The 27,979-nt window shown below is 39.8% G+C and overlaps 1 protein-coding gene and 1 long non-coding RNA gene across 3 annotated transcripts in view; one reads left to right on the forward strand and one right to left on the reverse strand.

Moving 5' to 3' along the window:
- The first annotated feature begins 23 nt into the window (after window positions 1-23).
- The window catches only part of LOC113656673, a 31,094-nt gene continuing 3,138 nt past the window's right edge, over window positions 24-27,979 (forward strand). The window contains exon 1 of the long non-coding RNA XR_007140357.1: window positions 24-240. This is a non-coding gene — a long non-coding RNA (uncharacterized LOC113656673). The remainder of the gene's footprint in view (window positions 241-27,979) is intronic.
- LOC113656552 (collagen alpha-4(VI) chain) lies at window positions 822-22,646 on the reverse strand. Of its 2 annotated transcripts, XM_027167865.2 has the most exons (43): window positions 22,538-22,645; window positions 21,773-21,812; window positions 21,388-21,484; window positions 20,671-21,267; window positions 19,513-20,091; window positions 18,257-18,826; window positions 17,480-18,097; window positions 16,798-17,367; window positions 16,042-16,593; window positions 15,356-15,931; window positions 14,674-15,261; window positions 14,126-14,469; window positions 13,882-13,960; window positions 13,226-13,362; window positions 13,015-13,104; window positions 12,665-12,718; window positions 12,476-12,547; window positions 12,221-12,247; window positions 12,080-12,124; window positions 11,838-11,891; window positions 11,619-11,681; window positions 11,249-11,314; window positions 11,064-11,117; window positions 10,774-10,809; window positions 10,400-10,465; window positions 10,136-10,198; window positions 9,513-9,575; window positions 8,348-8,410; window positions 8,036-8,086; window positions 7,729-7,764; window positions 7,585-7,647; window positions 7,378-7,440; window positions 6,883-6,918; window positions 6,760-6,796; window positions 6,561-6,572; window positions 5,234-5,727; window positions 4,480-4,555; window positions 3,665-4,327; window positions 3,424-3,520; window positions 2,255-2,658; window positions 1,705-1,875; window positions 1,592-1,627; window positions 822-1,338 (listed from the first exon to the last, which is right to left on the reverse strand). In XM_027167865.2, the coding sequence occupies exons 3-43, from the start codon at window positions 21,461-21,463 to the stop codon at window positions 1,157-1,159; spliced, it is 8,523 nt and encodes a 2,840-aa protein (XP_027023666.2). In that variant the 5' UTR covers window positions 21,464-21,484; window positions 21,773-21,812; window positions 22,538-22,645; the 3' UTR covers window positions 822-1,156. The 2 variants fall into 2 exon arrangements, with proteins under 2 accessions (XP_027023666.2, XP_047668173.1); XM_047812217.1 differs by lacking the exon at window positions 1,705-1,875 and having other exon boundaries at window positions 22,538-22,646.

The following is a 27,979-nucleotide window of genomic DNA, read 5'->3' on the forward strand; positions in this document are numbered from 1 at the left end:
TGTCGTGTTATTTTTCCCTTAATATCGCTGTCTATCTATCTATCTATCTATCTATCTATCTATCTATCTATCTATCTATCTATCTATCTATCTATCTATCTATCTATCTATTTATTTACATTTTTGTTACTTTCACATTTTGTGCTCCGGAAACTGAGAACTTTCTTTTAGCTCGTGCTTCCGGTTGATGAAGTGGAACTATAAATGCTGAGAGGCTCGTGCAAGCTGTTCTGCTAGCAGGTAAACAAACAAACAAACAAACAAACAAACAAACAGCAACCCTTGAATTCACACGTCAGCAAGGTGTTTTTATCATTAATAATTTCATGTCCTGACGGTGGATATTTCAGAAATAAAACACTATAAACAAAGTTAAATTTAACAAAGTAATTCTCTACATTTTCTATAATGTTCTTGTTTTTTTGTATTTTTATGTTCTTTTGTATTATAAAACAATAAAACAATAATTTATACTTCATTTAGCCTACAAATTATATATATATATAATATTAATTGTAAATTAATTAAATTATATAAATATAATGTTAATTTTTTTGTTCATTTTGGTTGACATATTTCGCATTAATTCATTTCTTTGTTTTTTTTCTTCCTTCATTTATTTCTTTTGTGTGTTTTGTATTTAATTTCTTATTTATATTCATAGACTTTATTGTGTGTGTTTGTGTGTGTTGCTGATTTTATTGACTACACAATGAACATCTGTAAAAAGAAAAGAAAAAAACAACAACTCTAGATTTAAAACAACATCAACAAATAGGTGCAAAATCAAAAAGCAGTAATAACTCGAGTCGTAGCAGAAATGAGTCAAGATTTGTGGAATAAAATTTTTATACACACCAAACTATCATAATTTTTTTACAAGGACACATTTTTGTTCATTCAGGGTCCCGATAAATCACATCTTGCTATATGCAGTTAATATATATATATATTTTTTCCTGTCTATGTAACCAATCGGATTGCATCTCAGTCTGAATTCTGATATTTGATTAATAACATTAATCTGTTTGTAGAGACAGTAATGAAAACTACTGTTCTGTTCATCAGAAAACATGTAAAAGTACAAATCATTTTAAAACAACGTCTCAACAAAGCGACACAATTAAATTAACCCCGGCGGATGTTTCTGGCGTGTTCAGAGCTTCTTCTCGGCTCTCAGACAGCGAGCTTCGCATTCCTCCTGTGTATCGAACCTGTTCCTGTTGCCCCCGCAGCCTCCGTACCAGAAGCGGCTGCACTCTTTCTGAGATGCCTCGTAGTGCCACTTCAGCATGAAGTTAATGCACGTGCCCATGTCCTGAGCGAGCTGGCAAACATCTGAGTGTAGGGACACACAGAATTACATCTATTGTTTAAGCAAACATTTAGACACAGGTTTGCTTAAAGAGTTTTTTTTTTTCAACAAGACCGAAACTAAATAAGAGTAGTAAACTAGCTGCACAAAATGTTTATAACATGATGATTGAATGAAATCTTCCACAAAACATTTTTTAATTTAGCGACCAAATCATCTGTTAAGATAAAGGTACGTTTCTGGCGTTATCGTGTATAGTGTGTGTTTGTGTGTTACCTTCCACTTTTGAAGGTTCATCGTTGAGAAGAACACCTGTTGGAGAAATTCATACGTTAAACACGTGAGCCGATTATTTCGGTTAGACGATTGTACATTTCCTGCCCACTCACTTGATCCCCCGCATGTCTCCTCGCACTCAGTTTTCGTCATGAAGCGATTGCCGTTCCCGTCACAACCGCCGTACCAGAAGTGCTTGCATTCATGAGCATTGCGGTCGTAGTACCAGCGGGACTCGTAGCTCGAACACACCCTCCCCATGTCCATGTCCAATGAACACCGGCCTAACACAACGCTTGCCATGAAATTTGACCTTACAAGCAAATGCTGTCAAACTTTTTCTGAACATTACGACTAAGGCACTGATACCTCGACAGGGTCTGTGGTATCAGGTAATAATCCAGGTCCTACTTAGTGTTAACCAGTAAAGGACCTCATGGAACATGGGATATTGAGCTCTGACGTTGAGCCTTGTTTGTTTTCATATATTAACACAGTAAATAGAGTCGCTATGCAATGCTATGAAAGTTCAACATCACTTGATCAATCATTACCACTGTAGAAGTCTCAACCTTGCTTGGCTCTTATCATAATACAGAGAGATTTCATCCAAATCTCAAAATTTTCAGACACTAACTACAAAGCTGCAACAGCTGGACCTACCCTTTGACGTGTCAGGCCCAGGTTGGTGCCTGGTGTCCTCTCTGACATCCTTCTCTGCTTTCTCGCTGTTCGCCATTGACACTTTTCCGTCTACTCCAGTGTTTTCGTGCGCAGGCTGGTCCCGGTACTCGTTCTGGTAAACGTCCTCGTACACATCCGTGAACACCTCGGTATACGTCTCTGTCGGATATACCATGACTATCTCTGTTTGGATTTCGGGATGTTCTGTATACATTTCTGTGTACCTCTCGGTATATACATCTGTGTAGGTTTCTGTGTAGATTTCTGTAAACACTTGTGGAGGTGGTGCCGTAACTTCCTGATAGACGTCTGTGCTCGCTTCAGTGTAGGTCTCGGTTACGGCTTCGGTAGTGAACTCCTCAGCCGGGGTGAAAACTTCATGTCTGACATTGAGAAGAAGGAAGAGTGAGAAATTCTGCACTTTAGAATAGGACATGAACAGTAAGAGAATTATTACAGGTTACTGTCTAATAGGCATGTGATAGGAAGTAGAAGAGGGACCAGGTCAAAAGCCTTTCTTTCTTTCTTTCTTTCTTTCTTTCTTTCTTTCTTTCTTTCTTTCTTTCTTTCTTTCTTTCTTTCTTTCTTTCTTTCTTTCTTTCTTTCTTTCTTTCTTTCTTTCTTTCTTTCTTTCTTTCTTTCTTTCTTTCTTTCTTTCTTTCTTTCTTTCTTTCTTTCTTTCTTTCTTTCTTTCTTCTTGCCTTTGCTAGAAAACACTGCCATCACTTCTCTTGTCTCCGTTCTCCATAGACGTTTTCTATTTTTTAAACATTTTACGGATTGGTGCACTAGGTGACATTACCGTAGCTAAATTCATGGAGCAGTTAACATTCAGGCAGTCTGAATTCAGGCTGAAATACTGTGTTTCATCAAAAAGGACAACAGAAATTTGTGTTTTTTTTGTTGTTATTGTTATTTGATAAATAATTTCTAATCCTGTCTAAGCTACAGTAAGCTGGTCTAACTTCTTGCTATGTCGTTTAAGGAGCCACTTTAACAAACGCTAATTCTAGAAATTCTAGGTAATATTTCTAATAGACTTATTTCATGACCTTTTTTTTTTTTAAATGCATGACATGAGGCAGAAGGCTGTGTTTGTGTTTGTTGTCTTCAGCTTAGACGCTTTAGCCCAGGGAGCCAAGCCTTACTGTTTTGTTGGAGGGACACCAGTCACGTGTTTAATCTGCTTAGAAACAAAAGTGCTGCACTCGTCGTTTAGAGACGAAGGTTTCGGGAAGAAATCCCCTGTAAACAGATCAAAGACAACAGTGGAATCAGTCAGAAAGCAAGAAACGTAACATGACTTAACATTTCCATCGAGAATATAGATCACACAGGTATTTTGCCAGTTCCGGAGATTTCCGAAAGAGTTATGGCGATGTCTCTTACTGGTGAGCATGCGTAGGAAGGCTCGTAGATATTTCTGAGCATACTGCCGGTCCCTCAGACCCAGCTGTCCCAGGGGAATATGGTGTTGCACCATTGGTGGTGTGCTGAGACCTTCTACTTGACTCCAGCTGAACTTTTCTCCCACCGTCAGCGTGACCATCACAATATCGTTACACTGAGCCAGCATGGAGACGTATTTCTGCGTGTCTTTGTCTGTGAAACGCTCTGATTCTTTACTGATGACGTTCAGGACCATTCTCTTCTTCCTCGGTGCCTGGGCCTCCAGGAGAACATTGTTTACCATCCATTCGAGAGCCAAATCCAGACGAGGCGAGCCACCGGCTTGCAGCATGTCTTCAGAAATGCGTCTCTCGATCACGGCACGGTCTCTGAGCGCGCCGAGTCCGAGTACTTCCTTGATGTGGTAGTTAGGGTAGGTGGAGCTCTGCTGGTACACACCGATCCTGGCCTTCCCATCCTCTGTGGTGGGCTCATCGCTTACGTCTATTATGTCCAGCACAGAAACCAAAAACTCCTTCACATCAGAGTATTGATCAGCCTGAATATCATAAGAGGAGTCCATCATTATAGTTAGGTCCACATCCACCTTCTCAGGCTCAGGATTTCGGTTGATGCCACACCTCTGTTCTGGTTTACAGTAATCTAGAGAGAAGGGGAGAGAAAGAGGGAGGGAGAGAGAGAAAGATGGTCAAGTTCTGCAACAATTGTTGGTGTAACTCGTGATATTACAGTGTTATAATAGGACCCCGTGCATTGCGTGTGAGCATTTTGTTTACATATGTGCAGCCATTTACCGTAACAGATGACGCATTCTTTAATCCGTCTGCCTTCGTCACTGGTAAAAACCTTGAAGCTTCCTGTTTCATCTGCCTGAGAAGCAATAAAGGAAAATCACTGGTAGATGAGATGATATATGTTTTACATTCATTTATCAAGAGGACAAAATACACTGCTTGGCTAAAAGTATGTGGACACCTGACCATCACCGACATGTGGTTCTTCCGCAAATTGTAGACACCTGACCATCACCGACATGTGGTTCTTCCGCAAATTGTGGACACCTGACCATCACCGACATGTGGTTCTTCCTCAAATTGTGGACATCTGACCATCACCGACATGTGGTTCTTCCTCAAATTGTGGACAAGGAACCATCACAGACATGCGGTTGTTCTTCAAGCTTTTAGCACAAAGTTGAAAGCACACAGTTGTATAAAACATCTATGTATGCTGGAACAGCACAAATTTCCCTTCACTGGAAATAAAAGGCTCAAACCTGAATCATAATTACCGCAATGAACTAAAACTGGAGTCTCCTCCTTCACATCAGACACATCAGTGTCTAATCTCATTAATGCTCTTGTGGCTGAAGGAACACAAATCCACACAGCTACAATGCAAAATCTAGTGGAATTTTTCCCAAAAGAGAACAATTGAGCTGATTATAACAGTAAAGCTAGACTAAACGTGAGAGCGGATGTTCATCGTGCATACCTGATGGTCAGGGGTACACAAACCTTTAGCCATATATCGTATGAGGTTATCTACCTGGATGGCACGACGAATGTTTGGATCGTCTTTGAAGGTGATTACTCCCAGATCGATACCTGAAGCCTTGAGCTTCAGCATGCCTGTGTTGATGGCCTGGACGTCCTGCGATTCCCCATTTACCAGGACAACGGCCACCTTCCTGACCAGTTTGCCATTTCGGACACGTTTGAAGACATTATTGGCGATGAAGTGCAAGGCCTGACCGATATCACGGCGACTCCTGCTCCTTTGCAGAGAGATTCCCTTGACTGCCTCCAGTAGCTGACTCTTTCGCTTGTGGTCTGAGAAACGAATCAGGTAACCGGTTTGACTGTTGTAGGAAACAACGGAAACTCGAGCTCCTACTGGACAGTTTGTCTCCGCGATAGCGATGTCCTCTAGCAGCGACACGGCTGCGGAACGCATCTCGTCAAACGCCTTGGTGGTTACATCAGAGGACATATCAAGAGCAATGACTAGCTCTGTAGGGTAACCAGGACACTGAGCACGACCTAAACACAGCAAATCAAAGAAGGAAAGCCAGTAAGGAAGCATGATTGAGCATAAACACGCCAGCAGAACCTTCATGAAATTGTGTTTCGGTGGTGTGTAAATGTTTTCTTTGCCATGTTCACATGCGCGTGCTGAATGCCAGTCACCTTATGAAGTACCTTACGGCACATAGAGTCTATGAAAGGCAAAAAGTTTAAATTCACTGGTTCTAGGAATTGAAAGACTTAAATTATTGACTTGTGTATCGGTAGAAATTACAGGAAATTTCTGACAATTAATTGCTGTTCACACCATACTGATCCACAGGGTTACCATTAGACCTTGGAAGTGAGCTCTGAATTCTGATATTGGTTGGATGAATTGTAATGAATGATGGATGGAAGGAATAGTAATCTACAGCTCAGAGGGATAGATGGATGTACAGATAAATGTATGGATGGTCGGATGGACGAGCCCTAAACAGACTAACAGAGTTCGAATGGTGATTGGATGGAAAGATGGGTGTAGAGATTGCTTGTCACTCAGACTTGTGGTGTGATGTATAATATATAGGTGTACACACTAACAACGTATATCTCAGAGGGATAGATGGATTAACAGAGATGAGGAATAATTAAACTAACAGACAGGTAGATGGATGGAAAGATGTATTTATAGATGGCGGAACACTCGACATGGATAAGACAGATTAATAGACCACAGCTTGGATGGATGAATGGATAGACGGGTGGGCAGATGGATAGAAAAAAGATGCATCGACAGATAGATGAAAGAGACTGCAGGACAGACAGACAGACAGACAGACAGACAGACAGACAAATCATGGTCTTACCTCCACAGCAAGCTGTTAAAATATTAGAAAAGTAAGTTAGTGCCTGAATGTTTCATATTTGTGCTAAAACACAGCTATCAGTTTTAAACCCGATACATTTGCCGTGCGTATGTTTAATTTTCAATACGTCAAAATTCTCAACACATTCATTATATATTTAAGGATTCATTTCACACATTAGGTCAGAATCACGTCTTACCGCAGTTCTCACGCACGTAATTCACTAATTCACATTCCTGCAAGAAAGAACAGTCCAGAGCTCTTAAATCCCTAACTATTTGAAACAAAAGAATCATGAAATATTTGAAGTAGAAGAACTCACAGTTTTCACGCTGGTTCCTGCTGAGCCTTTAGGACCCTGAAGAACAAAAAGACATTTTGTAAAGCCAACTATTTCAGATGTCACAGTACCGTATTGACTAGCAAATCAGCACTGGAACAAAACAATATGTCAAACATCAGAAGTTGCACAATACAGTGAGTTTTAACGTTCAAATCTGCTCAAGTAAATTACGTCTGAATCAAGAACGCCATCTAGCTGTAAGATAAGGTATGAAATGAATAAAATAAATGTTTTCTTGACTTAAGACAATTCTTTACTCCAAAGGATCTTAATGATTTAAAAAAAGATTTTTAATGAAAAAAACAACACAATTTTAATATTTTTTTTTCGGTTAATTAAATGTTGCAATTAAGTACTTGATGTCATGGCTTGAGATCAAAATGATATAATGTCCAGGCAGGTTTTGATAATGATGTTTCAGACAGTTTAAGCCATTCCTATTAGAATATTAGCGTAATATCAGTAAATACAGACCTGGTGTCCGACAAACCCTTTATCTCCAGGATCTCCAGGAGGCCCCCGATTTCCTCTGTTTCCCTACTCACGATAAAACAGAACTTCAAATAAGTACTTCACTAAAATCCATTAAATACTGTTCACTTTTTCTATATCAAAGTCGTATCGACCTAAACCATCTGATCCCGACTAAGCTAGCGATCGTTATTAAGATCAAGATCTTACCAGCTGTCCTCTTTGTCCTTTGGGTCCTCTCTCTCCAGTGGCTCCTTTAGTTCCGTCCTCACCCTTAATTTTATTGACGGTCGATATTTTAGACACTTATTTTGATCGTTTAATATGAAAGTAGTAAGATTTATTAAAACCTACCGGCAAACCCGGATAACCAGGAAAACCAGGATTTCCCTGCAAGAGACCAAAATTCCTTGCTACGATCAGCTCATCATAACCGCATACAGGATAACGGAAAAGATGTTTAAGACATTTTAAAATATATCTATAATAATAATTGATTACATCAGATCGATATAAACAAAACCATTTTTTCCTAAATTCTTGAATTTCTTTTTGGATATTTTTCCTGTTATTTGGATTTGATGTTTAATTCTCTGAGCCAAAATAGTTTTAATACTAACAACGTATACTTAAGATTTAAAGACAGGAGACACATCAGTACTTTTTGTCCTTTAAGTCCCGGAGGCCCGTAACCATCTGCTCCAACGTTTCCCTGTTTACAATGGGGAAAAAATATTTTACTTCGTCATCATTGTGAGGAAAATCATTTCAAACCATTGTTTGTGTCAGTTCTAACAGTGAATCATTAGATCATTGATCATTAATCAACAGAAGAGCACTGCTAACTAAGAAAATGTTGTTCAAAGTCAAGAAAGTAGTGAAGAACAAACGAGTTCATGCTTTGCCTATGCTACATTTTTATCTTATTATTATTTTATATTTAATAGGACAATACAATAAAGGACATACTGACCGCTGGACCTGTGACACCCTCCGGTCCAGTGTCCCCTTTACTGCCCACGTCGCCGAGCTGACCCTAAACGGATTGCACACACACACAAGATGGTTTAGGACACAACATGGTAACTTGAAGTAAAAACACCCTAACTATGGGTTTACTATAGAGTCTGAGACAACATTGTGAATTGGGAAGGAAAAATCCAAACCAACTGAGTGAAGCAGGTTATGTCACGTTCTCCATTATTTTCAGGTCGTTATCTAGATGCATGTAGGTTTGTAAGATTGACCACGTTAATTTGTTTGTTAAAAAAGTTTTTCCTCCAACGTGTGATCAGATGATGATGATGCCACATGGATCATCAGGTTTTGGACCCCATGGTCACTTAAGGTCATGCTGTGATAAAAGGAATGGGGGATACGTTGTTGTTCTTTCAGTGCTTCCTGTTCAGGGTCATCACAGCAGATCATCTGGTAAGCATGTTTGATTTGGCACAGGTTTTTCTGACACAGCTCTCTCAGTTTATCCAGGCTTGGGCCCGGCACTGAGAGTTGGCTCTTCAGAGGCTGGGTCTGTTCCCTGCCTGGGAATCGAACTCGGACCACGGCGAACAGAGCGTGGGATCCTGCCTCTGGACCACCAGTGAACAAACAGGGGGATGCACTGGCTATGCTGTTTAATATAATTTTTGATGACAGGTTTTGTATGAAATTAGACAAAGATATTAAATATTGCAGCATTTTGAGTCTCAGGTTCTCGATGTTATATGAAGTGTACTTTAATCAGTTTTACAGTGAATTCACAATTCAGCTTGCTGTAAAATATAGTAATCAACAATATGGCATTTTTCACAAAGTAAATACCAGTAATTATTATTTATTTTTACTAGCTCCATATTCTCTCTGTACTTCACAATTAAGGGCCGTTTATCCGTCCAGTCAGTTATGACCATGTGAATGAAATACGCTTTTGTTTGTTAGGGAATAGTTTATTTCATGATTTTGCATATTTCTAATGTACTGTAAAAGCGTTACCCGTTTCTCGATCTCATCTTTACCCCGGGATTTCTTATTCACCCGGAATTAGACTGATTTCGCACTGTTAGCCTGAGCCATTGGTTCCGTTTGGCACACGGGACTGAGACACCAGGGCTAAAGAAACAGAAGGACGTATGACCTACCCGAGGCCCTCTGCGTCCTGGGTTTCCTTTGGCTCCTTTATCCCCCACTGCACCGTACAGTCCCTGAGGAGAAAGCATCAGGATAACGTAAATGTTTGCACACATATGTTTATATCTCAAGTGACATTTAACCTTTTCCCACCGAGTAAATCTTAGCAGCAGAAAAACAGAACTCTTAACATTTTTCTATGATCCACCTAAGAGTACTTGGATTGGTGGCTGTCTGATCCATTCCTATTATGTCCAGTCAAATGCAACAACATTGATTTAACTATTCAGTGATTTTTACATCACAAAACCGTCTTTTTTTTTCTTGCACAAATGATTATAAAATTGATCTGATTTTTTTTTTTTTTTTTTTTTTTTTTTTTTTACTCACAAGCTCAGTTCAGTGTGAACTTTTATATATATAATTTAATCGTATTAAAAAGCACCTGAATTTAGCAGCCAGGATTTATTATAGAAATAGCATTAGCTAGAACATAAAATATGTACATAAAACATAAAAGATTTCTTGGGTGAAATTGTTTCCAAAATTGTAGAAAGTGTTTTTTTATTTTATTTTAAAGATATAGCTCTGATGTTTTGACATTAATGTTGATGTAAGAGCAGGTTGGACTGACCTGAACTCCAGGTAGTCCTTGATCACCTTTCTCTCCTTTGGCTCCATTTCTCCCAGGAGGACCCTCAATAATGAAAGAGAGAGACCAGTTGTTAGGAGAGAGATCCTCCAGAGGTTTGCGAGTATTTTGATTATTATTATTATTATTATTATTATTATTATTAATATTATTGCGTGTCCGTAGGTTTGTCCAGTGACAAAACATGTAGACGAATACTCTGAAGAGCAGTGTTATATTTCTGCGTGAAGAATCACAAGCCCTTACCCACGATCCAGGATGTCCAGCGGGACCCACTGGTCCTGGCTTTCCTTGTTCAGTGGAGGAAAGCCCCTGAAATAGATTGATCCGTTATACGATTTTGATATTTTAATATTATGAAAGAGAGTAGAACAAGATGAAATCAAATAGGTCTGAAATAGATAAAAATTAAATCATTAGCAGTCTATGCAAAGGGGAATGTAGCAGATTGAAATAGAATAGAATTTATTATAATATGTTGTAATGGAATTGACCAATATGAAATTGAATGGTGACTAAGAAAGGGAAGAGAATAGACTGAAATAGACTCGATTTGAGTGGAATACAGGTGTTTATTTGAATTGAAATGTCAGTTTTCTTGAATACAGTAGAATCGTTACCTGTGTCCCTGGTGGTCCCTTCCTCCCCAGAGAACCCTATACAAACAAGAGAAGTGATGCATCAATGCTCTCACTCCCAATTCCTTCACATTTATCTTAGCACTCCAAATATTTCCCACTATGGCATGCTTTCCTGATGAGCAATGTAACACGTGATCCAGACAACACCACAGACCCAAGAGTCATCCACTTGCACTGCCAAAACTTGACCCGAAATAACCCCAGTTAAGCTTAAACTAAACATCAGTACATTAGCGGTAAAGCTGCTGAAAACAGGATTTCGTACTTACAGCCTGTCCACGCTCGCCTGCGACACCTGGACGACCGTCTGGGCCTTGATCACCCTGAGAGAGGGGTTAATCAAATGCTCGTTATTTAATTATTCACAACTTAATATTCATCATTTAATACGAGCTTGACATTTTGGATTTAATAGCATCAATTCTATAAATAACACGAATGATTCGACACTCACAGGACGGCCGACGTATCCCGGCTCACCCTTTGGACCTCGTAGGTTGCTGTCCTGTCCTGGCGTTCCCTGTTATCCAACAGTTAATAAATTCTTACTCATTTGAATTTTTTAAATTATCTATTTTGTAAAAGCGTGCCCAAAAAAGTAAATCATTCTGAATAATTCATAAACAATAAAATAATTTATAATCCTAAATAATCTAAATAAATAAATAAATTTCAATGGGTATTAAATAAAGACAAAAACTCATGGCAATTTGTTTTACTAATATTAATGAATAATGAATAAGAATATATTTTATTTAGCCACTATAATTTCTGTATAAATTTGCATATGAACTTGATTAGTATTCATAGTAAATAACACCCACAGGATCTCCTGTCACACCACGTTCTCCCTTCGGACCAGAACCTCCTCTAATTCCCTTCACACCCTGCGAACAGACAGGGAACAAACACAAAGCACCTGCATGAGAAATATTATCATTATTGGATGGAAATTAAAACTTTCTGTATGTAGTCAGTTCCAGATGGAGGTCAATTATTTGTCTATATGATGTGTAATATATAGTAAGTTGGGATGGACATACTGGGCGTCCTGGATCTCCCTTTGGTCCTGCCTCTCCGGTTGCCCCAGTTTCACCCTGTTCAGGACACAGAATCGATTCAGCGAATCAGTGAATCGCTAATTTATAGCACAGATCTTGCTCAAGAACATCAGCCTTTAGCAAAACCTGTGCTTTGATCTCCTAACATCTTAATGTATGATATGAACCAGGCTTAACCACCTCAATATTATGTAAAGGAATAAACAAGCGTGATGGAAGATCACCTGTTCACCATCCACTCCAGTGAGACCAAAATCTCCATATTCACCCTGTTAGACAAAAAAAAAACAAAAAACGAACATGAGTTCTGGCCAAATATGGGGAGAAAGACTCATAGATAAAAAAGAAGCCATTCTGGTACTTACTCGATTCCCAGTGTATCCTATCGAGCCCTGCAGAAAACATGGGATAAGATGTGTTGCTGATTTGGTAAAACAAATGCACGTTTACAGTCGTTAATAATTTCATGGAGAACTACACAGGTTTTTTTTTTGTAACAATTTATGGAAGGTGGTGGATGATGGGTTGGAATATAAATTTGATTACAGTGTGGTATAAATGTAACCCAAAGTAAGATCTTTGAGGAGATGATTGTATTCCTAGCATGTCGTACTCCTAACCTTCTCGCCTCTTTTGCCATGGCAGCCTTGGTGACCTTGAGTTCCGTTCAGACCCGGCTGACCCCTTTCACCCTGTCCACAACAGTAAGTTGCCGTGTCAGACAAATGTGTAAATCATGAAGAGTGGGTTACTAATATTTTTTGTTAAAGAGCAGCAAGATCGGTTAAGATAGCCGAGGACGTACTCACCGGGCTTCCGTCATCACCAGGTAATCCAGGATGCCCCAATTGTCCTTTCCCACCCTATAAATCCCACACAAAATCAGTTAATCACCTCAGACAGTTGCCGTTTATGTACCGCTAGATATGATTCCCTGAACAATGACAGCAAGGTGAATGGATTGTTTCTCAGGTGGGGCAGAAATGGATGAAATGTTGTTAAATTGATGTGACGTACATGTCAAGGTAACGTTATTGGTTTTCGGATATTTAAAGATTAACGCATTAGAATTAGATTTCCAGTTTACTTGTTCACATTCAAGAAATAAAGAAGTATCTACAGAAACCAAGGGGAAACAAAGGAATAACAAACGCTTCACCTTTAGTCCCGGGGGCCCAACAACACCCAGGGTGCCAAAATCACCATTACACATACACACATTGCAACACTCTCTTGATGCCACTGACTCCTGTATGAAAAAAAAAGGAAGAATTGCAATAAATCCTATTTATATTTAGGAATATATTTCTATACTCACAATATATTTTTCTTATGTTCAGCAATTCATATAAGTAATAAAAGAAGCTCACAAGTTGTTCCAGCAGGGCGTTGCCCACATTTAGCATGTTGATAGAAAGGGGCTTCTTATAGCTGAAACCTCGTCCAAATTCCAGCTCTTGGTGGTCCACACCGTCTTTCAGAGCCACGATTATCAGTGCGTTAACCCCTAGTGAAATACCAATTTGAAATCATTTCAAGTTGACTTTTTAAACCAAAAGTTAAAGTGATATTTAAAACTTTCTTTCAATGAGTGAATCACAAACGCTGAAGAGACTTTTTCTTTTCTTGTCATTTGTTCAGGTTTTCGTTTAATAAAAGGGAACGGTTATGGCTTGTAAATTTGATTGGGTGTCTAGTTTGGTCATGAAATCGGTACTGAGAACCGCTGCGGAACTTCCGGGAGCCTTTGTACTAAGCCGTGATGGCACCCTGAGGATTTGCAGGTTTTCTTATTTTCCCAGGAAAACGTTTCAATATGTTTAAGAAATGAACAAATGCCGAACTGACCAAAAATGTGCAAATAATTCCTGAGTTGTAAGCATTTTAGAAATGTTCGATAGTCAGCAGATATTTAGGATTTTCGTTGTTTTGGAATTAATATACATGCATCTGAGTTTGGAATACCATACTGCTGTTTTATTTGTACACAATCATGTAATCTTCATTAAGTCATCATTCATCGTACCACTTTGCCGGAGTCTCTCCGCACTCGCCTTGAGACGTTCTTTGGAATCATCGTATCCGTCTGTGAATAGGATAACAACCTGGAAATAAACAAATACACCATGTTTTGTTTACAGGAGGGTTCACAGGACCATGTGATCATGTGTAGTCATTGCACTAGTGTTTATATCAATCTCAAACAAGATATTGTTTATGTTTATCTTTTCCTTATCTCCTTCAACCCAAACTTGATATAGCTGGCTCACCTTCACTCCAGCCCGTGAGCTCTCCAATTTTAGTCTGAAGGAGTTCAGAAGTTGCGCGTTAAATGCCGTCGTTGTCGAAGGTCGTATTTGGAGCACCTTGTTGACGACGTTTGGGTCGTACTTTTCAAAGTTAAAATCATCCATAACGTTCCCATCTTTGCCAGAGACAAGACGGAAGCCAAAGTTGGTTTCCATTTTGTCAGCAGCAATGCAGCAAAGCCCACGAACCATGGACAAGCGGTGAATAGCTGCAGCGACGATGGACTCTGTCTGTGGTCCCAGTAAAGACTGCGAACTTGTTTGGTGTGATGCATCAAACCCAATGGCAATGTCAATAGAGCATCCTAACCAAACAGGAACAAACAGTTTAATCAGGCATCCAGTAGTGCAATACTTACCTACATCAGTAATTTATACAACTAAAGGTTTTGACAGTGAAGTCTTAAAATGGTTTCTTAAATGAGCAAATCAATGGCCAGTAATGGACAGCCATATTTTTTTTTTTTGACAATAATGACTACACATTTGCCTTCTGGAAGGTCACTTACCCTCTGGATCTGGTATGGAATCAGGTGTGCAAATGGCTTCTAAAACTTTGTTTGCGGTTATCTTCAGCGGAAGACTCTCAAAGGTCTCATAGAAAACCCGCTGTGAGGACCCAGCGATTTTGATGAGCTCATGGTGATTTATATCATGGCCGATCCCAATCGCAAATACCTCAATGTTCTTTGCTCCAAGATTAGCAAGTGTAGTTGTATCCTCTTTGTCATTAGCTTTGCCATCTGTGATTAGCAACAAGTTCTGTGACACCCCTTGCTTTATCCTGCTTCCGTGCTCTGGCGTGAAGTAATCTCCTATTTCTTTCAGCGCTTCCCAGGTGTTTGTACCCTGTTTCCTTTGGGAAATCTCATGTATGCCTTGTTCTACTCCTGCTAGATTGTGATATTTGTCCAGGTAGAAGTGATTCAGTACTTTGTCACTAAACTGAGCAACGCTAACTCGCCATTTGTCCGGTGCAATTTCAAGCTTCTTAACAATGTTGATCGCTGAACCCTTGACAACATTCCAGTTCTCTTCAGAAATCGATTCAGACCCGTCGATCAAAATGACCAGATCTGCCGATTCCTTCTCACACACTAAAAAGGATAAACAAAAGTGAAATGCAACAAATCGAAGGTACTTGAATTAACTTCTAGTACTTGGGGTAACTTTGTCATGTAAAGGCTTTACCTGGCTTTGTCAGATTGCAAAGTTGCTGAGTAATTGGTTTATACAACGTTTTAAAAGCCTCATAGTTGTCCACATAGAAGGCCCTTTCGTTATTTCCTGTAATTCTTGTGAGCTCAGCCTCACTGGCTCCTGCTGTCCCAATTGCAAACATGTTGACCTCGGAACCCGAAAGATCATCTGGCCATCCTGCGAGGCCGGCGACGTCTGCGACCGGGCCGTCTGTTATTAAGCACAGGACCTGAGGAACGTGCTTAGAACGCCTTCCTCCATACGCCGCCGCAAAATAGGAGAGCGCAGATTTCAGAGCCTGGGCTGTGTTTCTCTTTCCTCCAGGAGCGTGCAGCCCAGAGATTGCTTCCAGAACCTTGTCCTTGCTGATGTACTGATTTAGAGTGAACTCAGATTTAGGCTGGTCAGAATAAACGATTGCTCCAAAGCGGACTCTTTTCTCCCCGACGTCTGCCTTTTTCACCACTGCTCCCATTAATCTTTTCTTCAGCTGAAAATTTGCGCTGTCGTCACTGTTAGAGCCGTCCACCAGAAAGATCACGTCGATCAATTCAGGTCTTTTGCACTCTAGCGAGCAAAAACATTTGAGAGATGAAATCATGGGGAAACCAACCGTTTTAGTTTTGAGATCTAATCCCTATTGATATTATTGGAAACATAATACAATCATCACTTACCAGTATTGCAAATCTTGAAGATGACTTCACTACCCAAAGTCTGTAGGGAAGCAAAGTTGCTGTCCAGGTAGGCTCTTTCATAAGATCCGGAAATATCGAGCAACTGTGATTTACTAGCATGCCCTAAACCTATAGCATAAATGTTGATGTTCTGCTCTCTAAGAGCCCTAGAAGGCTGTATTACATCATCTTTGGACACGCTATCCGTAACGAGTATTAGGAACTGCAAAGTATTAGCACGTCTACTGCCGGACTCCTGGAACATCGTTAAAACCTCTTGTATTGCCTTGCCTGTGTAGGTTTTGCCTTTAAGCTGCCGGATGGACGCAATTTCCTTAAATAAGGATTCTTTATCGTGGAAGGCGTTTGAGGCGAATTCCACAATTGTATTTGTGCTGTATTGAACGACGGAAAATCGCACTCTGTCCTCTTTAACGGGAAGTTTTTCTACAGCAAATTCTATTAGCTCCTTTGTCTTATTAAAATCCAGCTCATCGACAGCATCTCCTCCGTCGATCAGAAAGACGACGTCCGCCGATAGATCTTCACAAGCTGTAAGACAGGGCAGGGTAACGTCGTCATTTCTCGGTTGAGGTTTAAGCCGAGGCACGTCAAATAATTCAGTCATCTAGTAAAGGTTTTTCAGTGACCTACCTTGAATATTTAAATTATCAAACAAGAACAGATCTTAAAATATTACATTTTTTCCATTTGAACAATACTGAAAATTTACCAAAGCTGCTCTTAAAAATTTACCTTCGAACGAACAAATTTCTTTAAGGACTTTGGTTTTGATTAGCTTCAGGGCATCATAGTTTTGGACATAAAATGTCCTTTTAGGGCTTCCGGAGACATCTATCAGCTCGGCCATGTCTGCGTCTTTCACCCCGATAGCATAGATTGTGATGTTCTGCTTCCTCAGTTCTTCGGCTGGAATATTCACCGGGGTTCCGACTTGCTCAGATTTGCCATCCGTAATCATAATGAGTATTTCGCGAACCTTTTCCTTGCGCGTTTGTGACGCCCGCTTAAAGAGTGGGATCATCGCTTCTAGTCCTAAGTCAATTCTAGTACCACCTCCATCCATTATTAGGGCTTTCACTGCCTTTTCCACATCTGACTTTGTGTTGTAAGTGTCCAGACGGAAGACCATTTTTGCATGGCTCGCAAATTTCACCACTCCGATGCGCACCCTGTCAGGTCCGATCTCAAACAAGTGAAGGAACTCCAGAATAAAAGCTTTCATTTCATCGAAGTCTTCATAACTAATGCTTCCTGATTCATCGAGGAGGAAGTAGATGTCTGCTTCCGCCGTGAACTTGCAGCCTGAAGTTAAGGATGAAAATCATAGACTAAAAATATTGAAGAGTGCTTCAAATAATGAAATATGCAAACAGATTGAAAAGGTTAGTTCAACATATAATCGGAGATTACAAACCTTTCTGAAGAGAAATATCTTTGAATATAGGTATGAAGGTAGAGGTGATGTCTCCACAAAGGCTTTTTGTCAACATACTCGACAACGCGTTTAGCTTAACAAAACTCTCGACGTTAAGCACAAACTTTCTGGGCGGGTACGACGCAATCTCATTCAATTCTTGTACGTTGACATTTTTGATGCCTAGAGCAAAAACGGTAACTCCCGAGCGACGCAGCTCCGCTGCCGGAGTGGTGACGTCGTCTGCGGACCATCCGTCTGTGATGACAACCGCAATCTGCTGAACGTGTTCGTCACTTCGGCTGCCTCGTTGCTTGGTAAACACGTGGTCCTTGGCAAACCGTAGCGCTGCTCCCGTATACGCTTTGCCTCTGCCGTAGGAAAGACTTTGAACGTAATGCAAAATTTCACTCTTGTCGCTGAAGGTGTTCAGATCGACGTCAGCCCTGGGAACGTCGCTGTAGTGAACAATGGCGATCCTCACTTTGTGGATGCCTACGTCGAGTCCTGAAATGGTGTTTAGGAGGAAGTTGCGTACAAGCTGAAAGTTTTCAGCTCCCATGTTCCCAGATTTGTCGACGATAAAGACGATGTCTGCTATGTTGGCGGACTTGCACTCTGCAGAAGCACAAGAGAACACGCGGTTTCAGTGCAAATCGGGAATTAATCAGATTCGTCGCTGTTTTTGCACGTACAAATTCAAAACTATACACAGATACTAATCTAATACAGATTACTGCTACATTTTTTATTTTGTAACAGAGCAAATTAACTCACCTTGGGAGACACTCGTGCCTTGTGAGTCAATTGCAGACTTAACTTTCTGGACCACCTGCAGACTGCTTTGTGGCGTCAATTTATGCGTCTGATTCGGACTAGAAATATCGTCCAGCTCGTCCATTTCGGCTTTGCCCAAACCGACAGAGATCACTCGTACTCCGTCCTTTTTAATCGTTCGCGATGGCCGAACGGCACTGTCGTTCGATTTCCCCACGGTCGTCACGAGCAGGACCTGTTTGAAGCCTTGTGCTATGCGACTACCAGTTGAAGTATTGAAGAAGTTTTTGCGTGCATACTCGATTGCCTTTCCAGTTTGGCGCACCCCTTTGGGCTTAAGTCGAAGAGTGCGTATGGCTGCCAAGATTTCATTTTTGCTCATGTTGGTATTGAGCAGAAATTCCTCTTCGACGTTGCCGCTGAACTGCGCCAAGCCGACGTGGTTACCGTTCTTGTCTACCCCGAGTTGGTTGACCAGCCGTGTCAAGAAGGTTCTGATCTGTTGGGACTCTGGTCTTGATGCTGTACTATCCACCAGGAAAAAGACATCTGCAAACTTGAGGGAAGAAGCTAAAATGGTGGAGGAAAAAATATAAAAGTAAATCTAAAATAAGAGTATCATTTTTAAGAATACCCTTTGTATAAATGTTTGTTTTTGTTGTGACCATTTATGCATATTGTTTGGTCATTTTTAGGGCTCTGTTGGTATTTAATTTAAGCTAAATAGAAGTAGAATATCTAAAAAAAGATTTAGTGGTTGTTTGGAATCTGGAATCTTCATAATCATGGCCAAGATCCCGGGACCTTGCATTAGGAGCGAGGTGAGAATGTAGCATGAATATCACATTCCGTCGTTGGATACCAGGCTAACACTCGTTCACACCTGGGGCAATTTAGAGTAGCCAGCACACCGTCCGGAATGCCATAGGACGGTGAGAGGAAACCGGAGAAACCAGAATTAAACCCAATGAACCTCCGGAAATCACAGAGAAATTTGGGTATTGGGTTGAACCCGAGACCCTGGAGTCCTGAAAAGCCACCCACTGCACCGGTGTGTGTTTTGGCTAGGTTATAGATTTTGTCAATGCACAAAGTATGACCTCTTTCCAAACATTTGTTTTCCAGTTGACACTTCCTGGGTGGTTCCATTCCCATGCTGTCATTCACTCGATTTATATTTCACCTTTCTATCTGATGAATCTGACTAAATCTGATCATTTTCTGTCAATAAATAAAGATGTCGATGTGCTAATTACCTCGTAATTGGTCATCAACAGCGATACACACTCTCCGGTGTAGGTTCTCAATCAGACCAGGTACACTTGGGTAATCGTCCATGCTAAACAGGAATTCATTCTGGGGACTGTTGGCAATGGCTTGGAGCCGCGCATTATTTGCTCTTCCAGTCTCGATCACGAAGACGACTACGCCCTGCTTTCGGAGCTCCTGCGCAGGCTCCTGCACTGCGTCGCTCGACTCCCCGTCCGTAATCACGATGGCAATCTTAGAAACGCTTTGTCTAGCTTGGCTGAAGTAGTTGTTCCGAATGAAGTCCAGAGCGAGCCCCGTTCTTTTTGGCCCACCTTTCAGATAAGTGATGCTCTGCAGCGTCCCGAGCAGATTTTCTTTTGTGGCTTCCTTTGCACCAAACAAGAATTCCTCATAAGGTCTGTCATTAAACTGAGCAAGGCCAACCCTCACCTTTTGTTGTCCAACCTCAAGTCCTTCTACAAAGGCATGTAGAAAATCGCGGATCTCTCCAAATCTGGTGTCTCCGATGGTGTCGGACGAATCCACAAGGAAAACGATGTCTGCTGCCTTAATCTCGCTGCATTCTAGAGAAAACAAATAAATGTATTTAACTAAAAAAAACTTGGATCCATGATCCGTATTTTGTGAGACATCCCACAAGGAAACTTGGAATTTTTAAGTAATTTCTCCCTCAATCCTTACATAATCCTTGTATAATCCGCCAGATTAACAGCAGCTGCCTGGAATAACTCAAAGAATGAAACACTCGGGCATGGTGGATGTATGAAGTTATTGTAACCGCCCTGAGATTGATTGTGTTTGTATAATACCACACACTGAAATGTTTATTTAAGTTTAATCAGACAGACGTTTCCTGTGGCTCTGATTGAGACAAAGCTCCGACACTGGAGACTCCTTCAAATCAATACAAAAAAATGTTCCATCTTCCATACCAGTCCCCGTGTATGTTGCTAATATTGAAACAAAAGTGTATAGCGCAAGACTGCTGCCAGAGCTGCTTTTCTAGAAGAAGAATTATCACCTCCTGACCAATCATATTCTCTAAGCTCAGTGGTGTAATGAAAAAGAAGCCACAGAAAATCATAAAAGATTTTAAACTAATAGAACAGTTCGACAAGTATTTATTGGAATAAAGGTCGTACCTTGACGCTCTCCTTGCCCCTCTTCTACGGTTATGCACAGCTCGCGACTGACACTCATCGAGATTTCTTGGAGAGCAGTGAAGTCGGACACGCTGTACACGTGATTTTCATAAGGCTGACTGGCGAGCTTCTTCAGGAATTTTTCGTCTGCTTCTTTGATTCCAATGGCATATACATTGACTCCTTTCTGCCTCAGTTCCTGAGCGAACGGCTCGACCTCGTCCTGAGAGTTTCCGTCCGTGATGACAAACGCGATCTGAGGCACCATCTGGTTTGCCCGACTCCCTGCTTGCTCAATAAAGTGGTTTTTCAGCAAGAACTGCAAGGCCTGGCCCGTGTTGGTGCCCCCGGTTTTATATGACAAGCGCTTAATGTAGTCGAGAATCTCCTTCTTTTCCTCAAAGCTGTTGAGGAAAAACTCGGTCCTTGGCGTGTCGCTAAACTGCACCATGCCGACCCTGACCTTATTGGGGGCGATGTCAAAGTTGTTCACGACAGACATGAGAAATTCACGAATCTGTTGGAAGTTCTTCAGACCGATGCTGGCGGAACCGTCCACTAAAAACACGATATCAGCCTTGGCTTCCTGCGTGCATACTGTAAGAGAGATGCTGGTTTAAGTGCTAAAAAGTTTTCTGATTAGCAATATCATGTTCATAAGTATTGACAATTTCTCAAAAAGGTTCACATATCTTAACGAATAAAAAATGACCCTACCAATTTTTTGTCCGTGACCAAAGATGAAGTAGGACGAGATTACAAAAATACAAAACAATCCACGGACCGACTCCATGGTTGGACCCGTACTGGTGGCCTGAATTTAAAAAAAAAATAAAAAATCAATAAAAAATGAACGCGCCTTTTGTTAAGTAAATTTTCTCTTCAAACATAAACAGTTTGTTATTTTAAAATTGAAGCATTTGCCTACTATACTGTAAGTGTGTGAGAAATAAACTAGAATAAATATTTATTTTCAGATTTTAGCACATTGGTGCATTACATAACTTTATAACAATAATCTGGTAAGTTAGATATTACTATTACTACTACTACTTAGTATTAATTCAATGAAGCAAAAAATCTGAATAAATGTAGATCTTACCTGTTTAGCTGAAAATTTCAGTCGCTCATTTGAATTTTTGCTGTGAAACAAACACAATCTATACAGTTAGTAGATTTTAGAGAATAATTTAGTGATCAAGGAGATCCTTTTAAAACAGATGCATTAGAAGGACATTTTAGATTTTTTTTTTTTCCCCACCCAGAAATACTGTACAAGTGGGGGATGTAAACTTTTGCATCCTGCTCAGGGTTGTGATTCATCCAGAGCATATCCAGGTTAATGTAGCGTGTACAGTATTGTGTTAAGGAAGTCATGTGCAACTCTGAATATAAAAAAAAAATCTAAAAATGTACAATTCTAATAATAGTGTCTTTTTTTCAGGTAATTAGCTGAAACCTTTTTCTAAAAAAAATCTCTTGGAGGATCTGCCAAAACATTTAAACATTTAAAAATCTAATGTATGACGATTGTTTCTGCAAACTTGTATTTATTCAAAATGATGATTAAATTAGGCGAATAAATTAATTCTGCGGATTGACCAGATGTATCGTATTCAGAGTAATCCTGTGCAAGATGAAGAAACTAAGGACAAAAAAATCTCAGCAATAGGCAGCAGTTTAAAAAAAAGCTCCGGTTCGGTCATGTCACGCACAAAAATTCATATTCTTTTGATAGTCATGCTGTAATCTTTTAAGTCATCCTAAATTGAGCAGATTGACCTTAAGGCAACAGTCATCGCTTTTAAAAGCTGTATGGAATAAATTAAAGAAGTTTACAAGAGAGGAATAAAGACAGGACACTTACATGCGGCAGTGACGAGAGTCAGAGGAAAGAAGAGTCTCACAAGTCAGGACACTGAAATACTCAGTGAGCAGTTAGGGAGCCACTCCTCACTGATTTGTTAACACACACACACACACACAGAGGAAGAAGAAGAAAAAAATCTTAGGAAGAAGTTGTGCATCAGGAGCCCTCATTCATCTTAAAAATGAAATGTTATATTTTATAGAATATAGTATATAGAAATAATTATTTAATAAATCACTTGTCCAAATTCATTCGTCCTCTTATTTTTCACACACACATACTCAGACACATGTACACACACATATATAAATACACACAGACACAGACATATATACACGCTCATATACACACACGCACACACATACACGGACATATATACACATACAGTATACACACACATATACATACACTCATATAAACACAGACACACACATACAGACACACATACACATACACACAGACACATGTATACACACACACGCACACACACATATAAATACACACACACATATACACATATACACAGACATATATACACACACACAGAGACAGAGGAAGAAGAAAAAAAATCTTAGGAAGAAGTTGCGCATCAGGAGCCCTCATTCATCTTAAAAATGAAATGGTATATTTTATAGAGTATAGCATATAGAAATAATTATTTAATAAATCACTTGGCCAAATTCATTCTTCCTTCTATTTTTCACCGATGATCGAAGTTCCACCGCAGCGCCATGAATTTCTGGATTCTGACCGGTCAGAACCATGGCGGCAAGCCACGTTTATATCCATGCTCTCATTCTAACTCCTTGTTTCCATAGTAATGGCTCTTCAACAAGGATGAGCACCAGAAACTGATTTTTAAAAAAAAACAAAAAAAACAAAACAAATAAAAATAAATAAATGTATTGTCATTTAAGGACTGTTGAAGGAGATTCCAGTGTCAGGAACAGCTAGAGGTTTGTGATATCTCATTAACATGACAAGCTGCATTGTAGCAAATCATGCAGTGTGTGTGTGTGTGTGTGTGTGTGTGTGTGTGTGTGTGTGTGTGTGTGTGTGTGTGTGTGTGTGTGTGCATGCAAGGTTACTGTTTTGTTAATCAGTGTTTATAATCCAGTCTCTTTGTAGAGTCGAGGAATTTGTGAGCGTTGTTGTGTGATGCGTTGCTTACTTTAAGTGCATTAAGAGTGCTTATGTCTCTGTCCCCCCCCCCCCCCTCTCTCTCTTACACACACAGATGTCATGTAGTTCGTTTGAGACATTCAGGCTGTTTTAGGATAAACAAAGTTTCACAGAAGTAAAAAAAAATAGTGAGGGGATTAAAAATGAGATGCAATAAACTTCTATCAGAAATGAAACTAAAGTAATTAAAATAATTTTAATATTTTATTTCAAAGTTTTTTGGAATATTTCAGATAGTGTCAATATGGAACTTTTTTCTATTTTGAAGAACCAGTTACCAGAAATCAAACATTTCCACCATGAAAGGGTTAAACTTTCATCTGAATTCATGAGGAGGGAAGGAATCGATCGGATGACGCACTGACTGACAGGTCCGTATAGACTGAAATTCTTAGCTCAGTACAGCGTGTAGGGACATTGGACCTGTCTGTATCTCCTAAAATAACAAGCCCAGGTCTGCTGGAAGGACGCATGAAGTCCAGACAGTTTCACACGAAGCTCGTGCTGACACTAGAACATTTCACCAAACTGATATGATACGAAGGCGGAACAGGATTTGCGTAACAGTCTTGGAAATCGTTACTAAACCTGAAACATTATCTTTGCAGGAAATTAAAATCCGGTTTGAGCCAAACCTGCTCTTTCCGGGCTTATAATATAACTTAGATCATCACAATCACTGTTCTCACTTCACCTTCATTTGAAGGTCACGTTGCGTAAGAGGCCTGTTTAACCAGCACAGCCTTCTGCTAAATCTCTGTTTTAGACTTGATTGGTTTCTGTAAGAAAAAAATGAATAAAACTTCGGGATAACGCGTCATGATCCGGCAATGAAAACAAAACGCAAACAAAGTTCTGCTTTAGAGTGAGATTCAAGTAATAGATTAATAGTATTAGTAATAAAAATAATAGAGATTCTGTGGGGTCTATCTGTCCTCTTAGCTGAGTCCTAGCTCAGTGCTCAGTGCAGATGTTGGAATTCTTGTAAGTGTGAACTGAAATCCCAGGACCACCAATCTGTCCCTGCTGGGCCCTTGAGCAAGGCCCTTAACCCTTACATGCTGAGTAGAAATGAGATAAATGAAGGTCGCTCTGGATACGGCGAATGCTGGACTAAAAAATATACACACACACAATGTTGCTTTGTGTTTTATTATTTAGTTTGCCGTAGTTCTGAGTATTTTTTTCAACGTATAGGACTGTGTGCTCGATATTATAAAATTTTCTTATTATATCCCTTCAGCAAAATCAAGTAACAGAGATTTTTCAAAATCTGACGTAAGAGCGTTCATGTCGCAGGTTACGTTGCACACTGCAGTGGAAAAAGCTTCAAGACGGGGGAACGATGCAAATCTGGTGAAACTACCTGGTGGAGTTCATGTAGCTCGAAATGACTGCGAAGCCACTAAAATTGCTAATAGTTTGTCCTCGCCAGTGTTGTAATGTAACGAAGTACGAATACTTTGTTACTGTACTTAAGTAGAAATTTCACGTATCTGTACTTTACTTCGCTATTTAAATTTGTCAACTTTCACTTTTACCCCACTACATTTCCTAGATAAAATGTATACTTTTACTCCGTTATATTTACACTCAGCGTCTTCGTTACTCGTTACTACAAAATAAAATCAGAAGAAATGTGTGTGACTGCAATAAGGGAGGTTTGGCAAATCACTGCTCCTAGATTGCATTACGCTCCGCACGCTCTACGGAGAAACACAGGCACGCGCAGTCAGAGCCGGAGGCGTTTATTCGGCTGAAAGCCGCAAATACGGCAACCAAAAGCAGTGAAATTTCACTATTCTTATTACCAGAGTTGTAGCACAAACAAAATATTAATGCAAACAATCCATTCAATACTAAATAAAAATAACATTTATTGATTCGGTCTTTGTCTTGTGAATATTAGTTTATTAATGACTGTATTCATTGGACACACTGTTTGTAGAGAATTCACACATACATGAACTGATTTGATTCAAGACTGGCATCATTACATCATGCATAAAATTTTGGTGTCCACTTTTGCCATTTAATAATACCATAACTTTTGGCTTACTATGTAGTCATATAATATAAAACTCTTCTTTTTTAAATTCTCACTGAGGGCTAAAACCCCTAAAGATGAAACCCTAGAACCGCCCCTGGTCTTATACCTACCGAAAATCACTGAAATTTTACTTTTTACAAATACTTAAGTACATTAAATATCAGAAAATTACTTTTGATACTTAAGTACAGTAAATATCAGATACTTTAAGACTTTTACTTGAGTAATATTCTAAAAGGTGACTTTCACTTCTACCAAAGTCTTTTTCTAGTGCGATACTTGTACTTTTACTCGAGGATCGCTTTCTAGTACTTTATACAACACTGGTCCTCGCACATGTTCATCTGAGAAACTGTGAAAAGCTGACCGTGTGCCAGACAGCACTCATGTCTACCGCACCAGGAATGTAAACAGATTATACTTAATGAAGACTTCAAGCTGCTCCCCGAAGTCTGCAAGCCGCTCAGAGAACGCCACTTTCCAGAGTTAATATAACTTTACAACGTGTCAAAATGCAGGGATTAATTTCAGAGGGAAAGAGTTTGTTGGCTTTGCTCAAGTTTTCTTGTAAGAACTAATTAAATGCGTCAGTAACATTTCGCATCTTGCATTATTATTATTTTGAGAATTTCAAAAACGGTTGAGGTTCTGTATAAATGACTTTCGATGCCGTGACTCTTCCAAACGAATCAGCTGCACAACTTCAACCCAAATCCCCTCAGTCCAAAAAGCTTTCCGTATAAATATTTGTTTTTGACTAAGCGAGCCTGCGGAGATCCTTCACCGAGACCAGGAAGAGGACGAGATGCCTGGCAGAAGATCTCTGATGATCCGCAGACGGCGTTCTGACGAAGGATTATGAGGTCATTTCACCAGATGCGCACCGAGCCCGCTTTTACACTGTTTAGAAATTCTCGTCTAGGAAATTCCGTTATCGCAGAAGGACGAGCAAAATTCAAGCTACTCCGCCGATGCGGCCTCGTATCGGACACGATCTGCTGCTACCGAAAACCATAAACCCGAAGACGACACTATTTATAATACACTCTCATAATAATCAAGTCAAGTCAAGAGTCAAGAGGCTTTTATTGTCATTTCAACCATATATAGCTGTTGCAGTACACAGTGAAATGAGACAACGTTTCTCCAGGATCAGGGAGCTACATAAAACAAAGACAGAGCTAGGGACATGTAAGTAGTCTTAGCCACATAAAGTGCAACTGTGCAACCTGGTGCAAACAGTGCAGGACAAGACAAACAAGACAGTGCAGGACAAAAGACAGTGCAGGACAAACAAACAGTGCAGACATAAAGTCACAACGAATTCGAGGTAATTGTTTGTGAAGGAAAAAATGTGCCGTGCAAGTTAAAGGGGTGATTTGTGGAAGGATGGTCCAGCGCTTCGCACTCAGACCTCGGAGGTAAAGCTGCAAGTTTTCAGACGTCGTCAGGACAGAGGAGTTTTTTCGCGAACGTGACAAGCTACGATTTATGTCTCCACTTCAACGGAGAGAAAGTGACGGGTCGACTGCTTACAGCCGCTTCAACCCAAGCGATAACAAGATGTTTCACAACATTAACTGCTAACATAAAAACATAACGTGGTGTTTTTTTTTCATTTATTTTATTAAATTATTAAAAAATAAAGAATAAAACATTTTGGGGACATGCTGTAACTTCAATACAAAACCCCGTGTTTTATTCTTTGCACGGTTTGTTACTGGTTGCTCTTAATGGCCCTTTGTGGTGGCGTGTAACAGCAGCTCCGGCAGCTGCTTTCCACACAGTTGTACAAAAACTTAGTCATCATCCACGAAGCAAACGATGTCCACATGAGTCAGATAACATGGAAAAAAAAATGGTGTCACGATGTGGATTTACACCGTCTAATATAATGTGCTGAATATAGTATGATGTAGAAATATCTCAATGGTGAATAAATCAACAACAAAGAAGTAGTCGTATAAACAATAATCGAATATTTTAAAGCGACGTTTCATGATATATGTGTTACAAAGCATGAGCTCGAATCGCTGCTAAACATCATTTCAACACAACTGCTATAAATTGAAAGAATATCAGTGTAACCTCAGCTTTGTTTATATCGTAAGCTTGATTCCACAAACTGGTCATATGGAATATATTAAATTAGGTCAATTTTAAGCCAGAAAACAAAAACAAAACAATTTGTTTATATAGGGTTTTAC

The sequence above is a fragment of the Tachysurus fulvidraco genome, chromosome 4 (assembly GCF_022655615.1).
Source record: "Tachysurus fulvidraco isolate hzauxx_2018 chromosome 4, HZAU_PFXX_2.0, whole genome shotgun sequence".
Lineage (NCBI taxonomy): Eukaryota > Metazoa > Chordata > Actinopteri > Siluriformes > Bagridae > Tachysurus > Tachysurus fulvidraco.

Bases quoted from the DNA above. Each gene is read 5' to 3' on its own strand.
- LOC113656552 (XM_027167865.2), bottom strand. From the start codon at position 21,463: ATGGAGTCGGTCCGTGGATTGTTTTGTATTTTTGTAATCTCGTCCTAC. The intron at 13,105-13,225 runs GTGAGCTTCTTT...TTTTTCATACAG, and splicing joins ACGCCCTGCTGGAACAACTT to GAGTCAGTGGCATCAAGAGA. The intron at 11,118-11,248 runs GTGAGTGTCGAA...CCCCTCTCTCAG, and splicing joins CGGGATACGTCGGCCGTCCT to GGTGATCAAGGCCCAGACGG.